The sequence below is a fragment of the Barbus barbus genome, assembly GCF_936440315.1.
Source record: "Barbus barbus genome assembly, chromosome: 3".
Classification (NCBI taxonomy): Eukaryota; Metazoa; Chordata; class Actinopteri; order Cypriniformes; family Cyprinidae; genus Barbus; species Barbus barbus.
Genome location: NC_136731.1, coordinates 20,488,980 through 20,502,223, shown reverse-complemented (window position 1 = coordinate 20,502,223; position 13,244 = coordinate 20,488,980). Strand labels below are relative to the sequence as shown.

The following is a 13,244-nucleotide window of genomic DNA, read 5'->3' as shown; positions in this document are numbered from 1 at the left end:
GCTTTTCTTTTTCTTCTCTGGTGATTTGACAGACAACCAATATTGTGCTCTTGCGCTTTGATTAAATCACTGGATTTAAACAGCAGTATCTGATTATTAATCAAGTTATTTCACTGGATTATGGGTGCAATCTTGTTTCGGTTGGAATGCTCATTTATTTTCTTCCTGTTTCTTCACTTCTAACATCCTTTACTGAGAAGTTCATAATTACACATGAAACAACTGAAACATTTTGTTAACACAACCTCAGCACAAACGATTCAGTTAACACAACCTCCAATGTAAAACACAAATGTTCAAACTTTCGGGGTCTGTGAGAGAGTTTTTTTTATGTTTTTGAAAAGGCTGCATTTATTTGATCAAAAATACAGTAAAAACTGTAATGTTGTGAAATATTACCATTTAAAATGTTTTCTGTCACATGATCCTTCAGATATTATTCTAATATGCTGATTTGTTGCTCAGAAAACATTTCTTATTATTATCAGTGCTGAAAAGCGCATCTTAATATTATGTGCAAATAGTAATGTTTTTTTTTTTCAGGATTCTTTGATAAATAGAAAGTTCAAAAGAACAGCATTTACTTTAAATAGAACCATTAACAAATTAATGTAATGATCAATTTAATGCATTCTTGCTGAATTATTGAAAAAAAAAAAAATCTTACAGATCACAGCTTTTGAACAGTAAGTGGGAGGTAGTAGATATCTGCATTCACATCTCTATCTGATCACACTGAAGATGCATTGGAATAAAGGGATAAATTCAATACAGCGAAAAACTAGCCAGATGCAAAACACATGTTAATGGCAGGTGTAAAGATGACTGATTGACTGACCTTCATCCTGTAGTCTTCACCATGGGAAGAGCAGCAGTACAGGAAACCTGCTGGAGAGAGAGGACATGTCCTTGCCCATGCCTGACTATGGTCTGACTGCCCGACTGTTGGCACAGAGCCTAACACAGACTCGACCACGTCCCTACAGCATGACAGGCTTCGCACAGGTACACACACACATATTAGCATTAGGCAGGAGTCTTTCACTAATGTCTCCTTTCTTGGGATTTTTTTCTCTTTCAACTCTTCTTAAAGCTTAATCTATGCATCAGCTCTTCTTTAATCTTCTCTGTAAAGATTACTGCATGGGGGTTTCTGTTAACATGCATGATTTTCGTATTAAATGGATAGTTCACCTTAAAATAAAATGTCATCATTTACTCACTTTCATGTTGTTTCAAATGCATGTGACTTTCTTCGGTGGAATGCAAAATCTTGTTGCCCAGGGGCAAAAAAATGCATCAGAAAAATACCAATTCACTGCAGAATCTAGCTGTAATGAGCATTAGTGGCAGTAAAATACCAACTACTTTTATTCCAAAAATTGTGATTACAGGAGCAGATTATTGATTAATATAGACTTACTGTGCAGTTCCTTGCAAAATACTATGGCCTCAAAACACTTTTACTATAGTTCATGATTTGTAAACTAATACACTTTGATGTTTGCATCACACAACCAGTTCCATATGCATGGCTTTTCTGACATGGTAAACTTGCTCTGTAGCTCACCTGGTGCATCTGTGCACCTGCCATGTGGATAGTTTGGATGCAAGTCCAGTGAAACAAGAGTCACAATAAGAGTCCAAAGACTTGTAGAAGAAATGGCAAGGTTAGCCAGCAAATGTTTTTCCCCCATGTTTGCTTTTTGTTAGCAGTATTGGTTAGGGTTTAGGGCGTAAATTATTTTCCAAACGAGACTAAAGAATATGCACAACAACCAAGTAAAAGCATTTCCAGATTTGAATAAAACGGAATGCGCTTAGCAACACTCACTGGACATTTTACTTTGAAATTTTTGCAGTACGTGCAAAGAGCAACATAGTATCATTTTGCAGAAATGGGTGGATTTCTGCCTGGGTTGGGTTTTTTAAATTATATTTGAGTAAAGAGGAAGGTTTTGTTATTTAAAAACAATGCACAAAACTATTGTATGACTTCAAAAGAGTCCACAAAACAGCCCACTTTTATGGTGCTCTTTGTTCATTTTGAAAGTATATTAGCCCCTAATTACATTCTGTTTTAGGAAAATAGAATTGAAGCATTATAAACATTATTCCATTTGGAGCGATATGAGAGTGAGTAAATGATGACAGGGTTAGTGTTTTGTGTGAACTGTCCTGTTAACAGAGCTGGGTAGATTACTTACAAATTGTAATCCGTTACTGATTCCAGATTACATGACAAAAATTGTAGTCAGTAACGTAATCCGTTACATTACACATTTTAGGTAATATAATCAGATTACTTTTAGATTACTTTATTACTTTTTATTTAACTCGTTTATCACGTTGATTTAAATAGTGTTATCTTGTACCATAATGATGTAAAAAATGCAAAGAGTAAAAAAACTTCCATTCATTGTAATTTACAACATGAAGTGCATTAAACATTATATTACATCAAGGTTTCCCAAACTAGGGTTCGTAAAGGAACTGCAGAGGGGTTGTGAGTTTAATGAAAAGCTGAGAATTAATTAAATGAAATGAAAATACATCATTTTAACACAAACTCCCTTTCTTTTTATTTATTTTTATTTTTATAATTTTTTTAAAATTTGAACTCACTTTTGAGGAAATGGTCTTCACTTGGCGGCCATATTTGCAACGCCTCCGGGCAGCTTGTACAAGACCTATCTTAATGAATGGGGGAATCCTGAAATGTCAAAAACGGCTCTCTGAACTCCCATTATGTCAAATCAGCAACAAAAATCTGAATTAATTGCCCCATGAATGTTGTTTCTTATGCTAAAAAAAAATTATTTTTCAGGCTAGACCAGCCAATGTGCATGCACAGTCAAAACATGCTTATACTGTGCATGTGCATTGGCTGGTCTAGTCAGGTTTCTATGGGAAAGTTGGCTCTTTCATTTCGAAGGTGGGACTATTCCTCCATATTGCGTGTTGCAGTTTCTCCCATTCATAAGTATAGGAGAGAACCATCTTTGCATTTCTATAGTCTTTGTTTTAAATAAAACACTTACTAAAAAAAAGTGACATTTTTATTTACCTGCATGCAATGTGATCATTAATCAACATCAAAGAAACCATGAGCATGCAAATGTGTTACTTAATTATTGAAATATTTATTTGAAAATCTAAGGGGTACTTAAAGCAAATATATTTGGTGAATAAGGTTTAGATGACAAAAAGTTTTGTAATGCCTGCATTACATGTAACTAAGAAATAACGTGAATATGTGCATTTTAATTAGTTATAATTAATAATACATGGTTAAAAAACCTACAGAGTAATAATACAAATAAAAATGAATGTGTTCATCAGTAGTTGATGCAATGTTGAAACCCTTCTTAAACCTGAAATAATTTTTGTAAATCCAGTGTTCAAATCTTAATGTTTAAGTATATAATGATATTCTAGGGAGTTTTGTGTTTCTAATTTTATAGCAACAGTTTGGACAGGACCCTTTTCTATTCTAACATGACAGTGCCTCTTGTGTATAAAGACTGTGATTCAGTCAGTGTGGAAGAACTTGACTGGTCTGCAGAAAGACAAGTCCTGATCTCAGCTGAACACCTCTGGTGTGACTTTAAATGCAGACCTTGAGCCAAAAACTCATCACCAAACACTAATGATTTGTACATACACTATATGGACAAAAGTATTGGGACACCCTCTTCTTTAGAACAGAAGGCGGCACTTCCAAAACTGTGGCAATAAAGATGGAAGCATAATTCACGTATTTAAAAACTGTGTTTCCATCTCTGTTGCAACAGTTTTGGACGTGTCTAAAATGACTGTACCCATATACAAATCATTGGTGTTTGGTGATGAGTTTTTGGCTCAAGGTCTGCATTTAAAGTCATACCAGAGGAGTTCAGCTGAGATCAGGACTTGGCTTTCTGCAGACCAGTCAAGTTCTTCCACACTGACTGAATCAATCATGTCTTTTTGAACCGTGCCTTATACACAGAGGCACTGTCATGTTAGAATAGAAAAGGGTCCTGTCCAAACTGTTGCTATAAAATTAAAAACACACAATCCCCTAGAATATCTTAATATGCTTAAACATTAAGATTTGTACTCATGGAAATTACTTAAATTGTCAAACCTGTTCATTAGAAGGGGGTGTATATATAATATGTATATAATCGCTAGGCTATTTTAGAAAAGAAAATTTAAAAGATGAAGAAGAGAAATTAGGGAGAATCAATGATTTATGAATAATTTATTGCTATTGTGTGAATAATATGTAATCATGTAATCCATAAAAAAGTAACTGTGGTCTGATTACGAGTATTTTAAAATGTAGCTTACTCTGATTACAAGTACTTAATTTTTGGAATCTGATTACGTAATCCAGATTACATGTAATCAGTTACTACCCAGCTCTGCCTGTTAATACACTGTTGATGCACCCTTGGATATTTGCCCTGGAATAAGCTTCTAAGCCGCACTGAAATGTTATTTGTACAAATTCCAGCCAGCGCTAGAGGATTATGACAGTCAGTTTGCCACAAGGTAAGATCGGCTCTTAATGAACAGAAATGACAACACTTAATAATGAATCAGTTTTATGAATTTATCCCAAAATGCCAAAACTGTACTGCTAATTATACCTCTGTTAGTGAATAGTAGTTAATATCTATGTTTTTTCCCTTTCTTAGCTCTTGCTTGCTTATGCTAAATGTGCAATGTAGTGCTGATATTTGTTGGGAGACCAACCCTGTTTTATCAGAGAATTGTAAATGGTTTGACAAGAGAAGGTTGTGTGTCTGTCTGTTTTTCGTGATTGGAGCGAATGAGCTGTTGGATTGTGAGATGCATCGTTGTTGACCTCACTGTAACCTCATTGTGTGTGTGATCCATTAAGGTCAGGATCAGAGCTGCTCATAGTCTGTGTACCCTGAACTCATTGTCTCTAGAAGCTGAGATTCAGTTACAAAAATTCATTTACAAAAATGTTTCAGGTTCAGCACAATTGAAAGTATATGGAGAGCAGACAATAGCTTCATATCAACCCATCAGTTTATCAAAACTGTGTACAGTAATGCACTTACAATGAAAATGTGTTCATTTCAAGGGTTTAAATGTAGAAGTGTAAAGCTTGTACTTTCTTTCAAGCAGATAAATTAAATTAAGTTGTGTGCATCTTTGTTTTTGCAGTGAGAGTACGGTTTCAAATGCATTATCAGTATTACTCCTGTTGACTTATTTGTGTCTATTCAACAGCCCTTTCAGGTAGCAGAATTTACTGGGATTAATTAATGGGTTTTTTTTCATGGTCACAAGTTATTGTTTTTTTTTTTTTTGTTTGTTTTATGAAGGAATGAATACTTTCATTCAGCAAGAACACATTAAATTGATCAAAAGTGACAGTAATGAGATTTATAATGTTACCAAGATTTCTATTTCAGATAAACGCACTTCTTTTGAAACTTCTTTTCATCAAAGTATGCTAAAATATATATTATGGTTTTCATAAAAAATTAGCCGCAAATGGAGTGATTTCTGAAGGATTATGTGGCTTAATACTAGACTAATGGCTGCTGAAAATTCAGCTTGTCAAGACGGGAATAAATTACATTTTGAAATATATTTAAATAGAAAACAATTATTTAAAATTTAAATAATATTTCACAATATTCCTGTTTTAGTGTATTTTTGATAAATAAATGCAGCCCTGGTGAGCATAAGAGACCTTTGAAAAACATTTAAAAAAATCATAACAGATTTTTAAACAGCAGTGTATTACTATAACTTTGCATAGATAAGATTATTATGAGATTGTCACGTAATGTTTCTATATTTTTGTAAACCTGTAATGTCCTGCCTCATAAACATCAGTTGTAAGTGCATTACTGTGAACCTGATTTAATGAACGAAAGTCGAAAGATTTATGTTGTAGATTGTAAATTGTATTTAAACCAGATTATTTCTAGATAGTTTGAGACATCTTGACCTGACCTTTTACCAATTTTGATCCTTTGTCTTTTCAATTTGATCGTTGTCAATTGAAAAGGGCACTTTAATGCTTCATGGCACATTCAGTAGCTGTGTAGTTTGATGTTAGACAGGTTGAGTAATAAGCCCCCCTACAGCCTTCACTCCTGCCCATTTGTGGCTGTCTTGTCTTTTCTTCATTTCTCTCTGAATGTGTCCGACCTGGCAAGCTTCCTTCTCTCTTTGTTCCACAGTTCCGATGGCAAATTGATTTCGACAGTGTGAACACAGACAGACTATCAGACACAGATCCGGATAGCACAGGGGCCACGCCCCTACTTCCCTTAGCCCCTCCCCTCTTAAGCTCTGCCTCCACACACTCCTCCTCCAATGGAAGGGGCCAGTCTCATCCCTCCTTTCTGTCCTCTCTTCCTCCCTGCGTCTTGCCGGGGCGATAGTGGCGGTCGCGTGTGGTGGGTCGGGGGGGAACTCTGAGAAGAATGACCGGAACGCAGTCCAACTGCTCGCCTCGCTGCTTTACGGACTCTGATTCGCCTGTAGTGACGCCGCTTTGACATCGCTGTGGACTCCAAAGAGACTGCTTACCACTTCCCGTCTTTCATGCATGAGCACAAGTTTTGCTATGTGGTTGTTTTTTAAAATGACATCCTCATGTAAAAGTGCCAAAAGAAAAGCAAATTTGGTCTTTTGAAGCAGCTCTCCTCATTCCGAAGCTCTTGCTGAGTGTTTTTTCTAAGCAGATGTAATGGTAGCCTAATGCCAAATGAGGAATGTTTTGTGTTTTTTATTCTTCTTTGTGGTTTAGTTGTGCAGAGTGTACTCTCTCTGTGTGGTTTTGAAGAGCATTTGCGTTTTGTGAATCCCTCATGTATTACCTGGTGCTCCTCTGGTCCAGAGGCTGTGTCGCTTTGTGCCGCAACAAGCTTAGATTTTTCTCCGATTCACCCACGAAATTGGAATGATTGGAAGGAAAATCGAAATTTTCCCTCATTAAACAAGTGCCAAATATGAGTGGACCTATGAAACTGGAGTGAAGGTCGCATGAGCTTTAAAATCCTCGGGTGGGACTGTGCTGTTCGTCCAGAACGGCACGTGTCCACACACCCTACATGCATGAAAGAAAAGTGCTCTGAGCAGAAACCTTTCCCCTCAAAAAAATCCCCCCTTATCCTGCCTCAGACACCTTGAAGTATGGGATCAGAATAGTATGAAAATGAATATTCTGACAGTATGATTCACAAATGTTTCTCAATATTGTTTCTCAAATATTCCTTTGAATGGTGTGTTCACAAATTTTGAAACTCATGAACTGATGGATAACTTTGAATTTTAGTGTGGATGTATTCTTTTCGGAGTGGTTTTGAGTAAAAAATACATTTTGCCAAAAATACCAAAATCCAGTTTTTGGTAAAATAGTGATTGAGAGAGGTTTTGATTCAAAAAATACATTTTGCCAAAAAATACCAAAATTCACTTTGGTAAAATAGTGATTGAACTGGCCATTTTTTTTATTGATTTGATTTGATTTATTTGTTTATTTATTTTATCAAGTACATCCTCCTCAAGTGAGAGTTGGAGATCAATGCATTGGACAACACTGAAATGAAATGCAATGTGAAAGGGCCTTAGGCACCATTCATTCAAAAATGAAATGACTGTCATCATTAACTCACCCTCACATTGTTCCAAATCCTTTGCTTTGGTTTATCTTTGAAATGCACATTAAGATCATTTGAATGAATCCTGAGAGGTTTCTGTCCTTCCAGGTAACAAACAAACCAAAGTCTTATGGGTTTGAACAACATGAAGGTGAGTAAACAATGACAGAATTTTCATTTTTGAACTCTTTAAATGATGCCTTTGTGAATATATGAATTTTATTTTGTGAATATCATTCAGGTTACACATTTATGTATCATATCATGTGAATATATTAATTTTTAGCCTATTCTGAGCCCATATAGAAGTGCCGCCAGCCCATGTCTCTAAAACATTCCCATTGTAGTATGTTTCCGTGCAGTTTTAGGATGCTGACTGACAGATCCTCTGGAGCTGTGGTGTAGTCCTCGCTGTGTTGATGTTCTTTTGTTTCTTCTTTTTTTTTTTTTTTTTTCTTGTAAAATAGACAAACTAGGAAAAATGCACAAGAAATCAGTGTAACAATCACAATATGCATGCTGAGGAGGAACATAGTGAACATTGACCTTGAATGTATGGTGACTTTTTACGAAAGGAATAAATAAATATCTATATATTAATAAAACATTTGTTCAAATGAGCTTCTGATGATTTTTAATTTGTCATCTTGGATTTGCAAGTATTTGCAATGAGCTTCAATGGGTGCTGCACACCTAAAGCCAACTCAGCAGAAAATACCTTTATTGTGATATTCATTCATATTTTATGATGTTATTTACTGATATATTATTTGATCAAATCTATACAATTAAAATCAACCAAATAAATATGGCATGAGCGATTTTGGGCCATTATTGGTTAATATTATTCAGTTTTTTTGGCTTTATCACTTGCACCCACATACCAACAAGACATGCTCAACTGGGTCGTCCACAAATAAAATGTCATCTTTTTAAGCCAACTATTATTCATCGTTTCACGAACCTGAAGAGCACACAGTTCTAATCTAGCCTAATGTTTGTGTACTTGTGCATCATGACATGTCTGTATGATTATGTGTCCGTGTTTCAGTGTCTCTGCTTGCCTGCTCACTTTTTTTCTTCTTATCTTCTAAGATCTGATCTGTTTGAGATGTATATAAGAGGTGTCAGGTTTTTTTTATAACCATGCATTTTAGATAAAGATCTGTGAAGGGTTTGATATTGAAATGTGCTCTTCAAGAGTTCATTGTTTCCATACACATCTACTCATTAGACCTCCTAACCAAACTGCTATGGGCAGACCTTTCATTTTGCACTATATTTTGAACCCATGTCATTTCTAGAAGTGCGTTATTGACTCATCTACAAACATACAACTGTGACGTCATCCATGAGCATTACAAAAAAAGCACCATGTCACAGATCAAGTAACCTACTGTACGGCCATCGTACGCAACACTAACAATCATGTGAATGCGGTGGAAATGTAGCCATGTATAGCCTCGGTCTGAGCTGAGCTCTCAGGTACAAACCCCTGGACTCTCTTTACTTTCCAGTTTGGGTCCTGAATTGTCCCGGTTCTGAGTGTTGCAGGACCTCCGTAAGTCACCTGCCTCCATCGCTGCTCAGCCAAAGCAATCATGCCCTTTCCTTTCATTTAGATTTTTTTTTTCGACTCTCATTCGCTGTGCGGCTTAAACAGGCAGTAGGGCTTCACAGCTGTTTCGTCTCATGCCGCCACCTGCCTCTCTGGTTGGTCCTTGGCTTTTTGTGTGTGAGCTGTAGTTCGTACCAGCCAGAGAGGTCATAGGTTGCCAGGAAATGGTGTTGGCGCTGGAGGTAACCCTGAATCTAACTCTTGCATGCATCTATCAATGCTGACAGAAGTAACTGTCTTGTTCCATTTGCATGCCTGCTCCAAACACCCTTCATAGACTCTTCTCCAGATACCTGTTCATAAGTATATGTCAAATGAATCACCGTATGCCTTTCAGCAGTACCTTTCTTCTATATCCCAAATCAAAGTGCAATAGAGCTGTGTATGTGTCGTAGAGTTCAGTGGGTCACTTGCGCGGGACGTGTTGTGGGCGTACTGACCTTGTTTGTTCTCCACCCCCTCTCCATCTAGTGACCGTTCCCTGGAGGTCTACCTCAGGCCAAGCATCATGGATGACCGATCCGCTCCTCTCTACTACTAGAGGGGCTATGCAGTGGCCTGTGCACTGTGTCGCCCTCTTCTGTTCTGTCTGTGTCATTGCAACAGCATGCGGAGGCAGAGCACATGCATTTACCCACAGGGCACGGAGGATAGAGCTGATTGTGTTCTTAAAGGATTAGAATAATGTCTTAACCCTGTAGCTACATAATTAATGGTATTCGTATCCACCAATTCACGTATTTCAAAAGTTAAAAGCTTTTTTAAATGGTTTTCTTCGTTAACAAATCAGGCCCAATTGAAATGACTCTACTTTTTTTTTTCTGTTTGTTTTTGAAGGGAAAGTATAAGGCTGATTGTTTAAACGTGAGATCTTTTATTTGAATGAATGTTAAAATGTAAAAAAGTGAGTAATTTGGTAGATATTATTTCTATAAATGCAGTTTTATTGGGAAGCCTTTCTTTTTCTGTCAGTTATGTATGTCTTGTGGCACTTGCCTCTTTGCAGGGATCTTGATGCTGTGGTCACTACGTATTATACAGACCACTGTGCTTTGCTAAAGTTCTAGTGATGCCTCTGTGAATCTCTGTCTTTGCAGAGAGCTGTACAGTTATATTAGATGCAATATACAGTGCAATTTTTCATGCAAGTGGCACTGACACAGGAATTGTGCCTTTTCCTGCTGTTTTGTGCTCAATGCGGTTCTGAATATCTGTAACTCCACTGGTGTAAGTAAAGGGAATTGCTTTGTGATAATTTTGTTGTTCCATTTGATTTTTGTACTATTATTTGCTTCTACTGTGCTTTTTTTGTTCTTTTCCTAGAAATGACTGTTATAGCTATATAAGGGGGTTCATTTGTCTTCACCTGCTGCTTTTGCTTTTCCACATACTGAGCAATACTGCTTATTAAATATCAAAAATAGACTTGCTGAATAATAGTGAAAGTATTAAATTGCAGGTTCTGTAAATATATCTTTTGGTTTGTTTCTGATTGAGGGACTGAAAAGCAGTATATATAACCACTGATTTTTGAAGTGTTACAGGGAAATACCATATCAGCTAGTTTAGATACTGCTATGAATTGCATGTTTTATAAATTAGGGCATCTACTGTGGATCGTGTGAGGAAGGTGGGATCGTTGTGTGATTCTTCAATAGAATGGAAGATTTTGTGTCTGATCAGCTTTAAAACCAATTTTATAATGTCTTATTTTTGTTTTGGCTTTTCTGTTTATTCTTATTTATGGAGAACTGCAAATGTATGTGAACATTCTTGTCTTTTCTGAAATAAAGCAAATGTAAACCGCACTTTCAAATTATATAGGTTCAAATGGCTGAGATCTCACTAAAAATCTGGGATTCCATTTAACCTCAAGCTGGATCTTTGGATCATCTCAAAACATGCTGTAGAACATCACCAGTAGGTCTTTTCACAAACTAGAAAAATGCAAAACAAGCATTTTCACTAAGAATAAGTTTGTGTGTGTCTGTGTGTGTGTGTATATATGTATATATATATGTGTATGTGTGTATATGTATGTGTGTATATTAGGGGTGGCACGGTACACAGATGTCACGGTTCGGTACGTACCTCGGTTCGGGGGTCACGGTTCGATACAATTTCGGTACAACAGGGAAAAAAAAAGACATCTACTTTGCTCAGTTTCTTTTATTTTGATGTGAAAAAGCTAAATATTATTACATGTTATATATATAAAATCTGTTTTGTTTTCATTGTGAGTGTACACAAATAAAAGCAGACCTTTAACTACAAGCAACAGCACAAATAAAAATACAATAGAGTAAAGATACAAATAAAATATCAGTGATTTTCAGGGGTTTTTTTAGGTACAGAAATTGAAGTACGATTAAAGTAATCAAAGGTAAAACAGCATTGCATATTCGACTGTATAAATTAAAGATTACTCTTTATTAAAGTTACAAAAGCGATTCAATCAAGAGCAGTGAGTGATTTCTTTGTTGTTGCTGTTTATTTAATATTAACTGTCACTTTAAGAGAAAGCACTGATACTTTTGACAGAATTTTGTGTGAATTTATCCATTAAAACACAATACTTCAGAGAGAGCTTCATATTTGCGCGCGTTCTGAGGCGCAGGTTTGTGCGCTTCTGATGAGCGCACGCACAAATCTTCTCACTGCGCGCGCGAGCTCGCGTCCTCTGGCTCTTAAATATTTGAGCTGGCAAAGCTTACATGACTTTAGTCTAAACGCCGATATCAACGTGTGCTGTTCAGGTCTCACCTGTGCGCGCGCTATCAGCACCCGGGTGACGATGGAATAAATGCTCATATTCCAGCATACGGCACTCGCATTGAACAAGAGTGAATGATTTGTCCACTTATTTTTTTTTTTTCCTTCTCAACGCTGTTGTTATAATGTACTGGGAAGCCAGAATGCGCATCCATTAACAGAAACATACATTAGCGAACCCTATTTGTTTTAGGTGTTATTTATAACAAACCACATGCGTTGTCAGAATTCAGTTGAACCGCGGTCCTAGCGCGTGCCGAACCGTGTGTGGAGAACCGTGCGGTTCGGTTTTTTTCCGCGAACCGTGCCACCCCTAGTGTATATGTATGTGTGTGTATGTATGTGTGTGTGTGTGTGTGTGTGTGTGTGTGTGTGTGTGTGTATATATGTGTATATATATATATATATACACTCACCTAAAGGATTATTAGGAACACCATACGAATACTGTGTTTGACCCCCTTTCGCCTTCAGAACTGCCTTAATTCTACGTGGCATTGATTCAACAAGGTGCTGAAAGCATTCTTTAGAAATGTTGGCCCATATTGATAGGATAGCATCTTGCAGTTGATGGAGATTTGTGGGATGCACATCCAGGGCACGAAGCTCCCGTTCCACCACATCCCAAAGATGCTCTATTGGGTTGAGATCTGGTGACTGTGGGGGCCATTTTAGTACAGTGAACTCATTGTCATGTTCAAGAAACCAATTTGAAATGATTCGAGCTTTGTGACATGGTGCATTATCCTGCTGGAAGTAGCCATCAGAGGATGGGTACATGGTGGTCATAAAGGGATGGACATGGTCAGAAACAATGCTCAGGCAGGCCGTGGCATTTAAACGATGCCCAATTGGCACTAAGGGGCCTAAAGTGTGCCAAGAAAACATCCCCCACACCATTACACCACCACCACCAGCTTGCACAGTGGTAACAAGGCATGATGGATCCATGTTCTCATTCTGTTTACGCTAAATTCTGACTCTACCATCTGAATGTCTCAACAGAAATTGAGACTCATCAGACCAGGCAACATTTTTCCAGTCTTCAACCGTCCAATTTTGGGGAGCTCGTGCAAATTGTAGCCTCTTTTTCCTATTTGTAGTGGAGATGAGTGGTACCCGGTGGGGTCTTCTGCTGTTGTAGCCCATCCGCCTCAAGGTTGTGCGTGTTGTGGCTTCACAAATGCTTTGCTGCATACCTCGGTTGTAACGAG

At 37.2% G+C, this 13,244-nt stretch overlaps 1 protein-coding gene across 7 annotated transcripts in view; it reads left to right on the top strand.

The window, feature by feature from the left end:
• The window catches only part of LOC306849541 (BAR/IMD domain-containing adapter protein 2-like), an 89,582-nt gene extending 78,461 nt beyond the window's left edge, over positions 1-11,121 (top strand). For 3 of the 7 annotated variants that reach the window (XM_079384656.1, XM_079384659.1, XM_079384655.1), the window contains 2 exons: positions 852-1,005; positions 9,730-11,071. In XM_079384656.1, the coding sequence (XP_079240782.1) occupies positions 852-1,005; positions 9,730-9,732 (157 nt within the window). In that variant the 3' untranslated portion in view covers positions 9,733-11,071. Of the gene's footprint in view, positions 1-851; positions 1,006-4,501; positions 4,540-9,729 lie in introns of all 7 variants that reach the window. The other 4 variants (XM_079384654.1, XM_079384653.1, XM_079384658.1 and 1 more) reach the window with 2 other exon arrangements.
• The last annotated feature ends 2,123 nt before the right edge of the window (positions 11,122-13,244 follow it).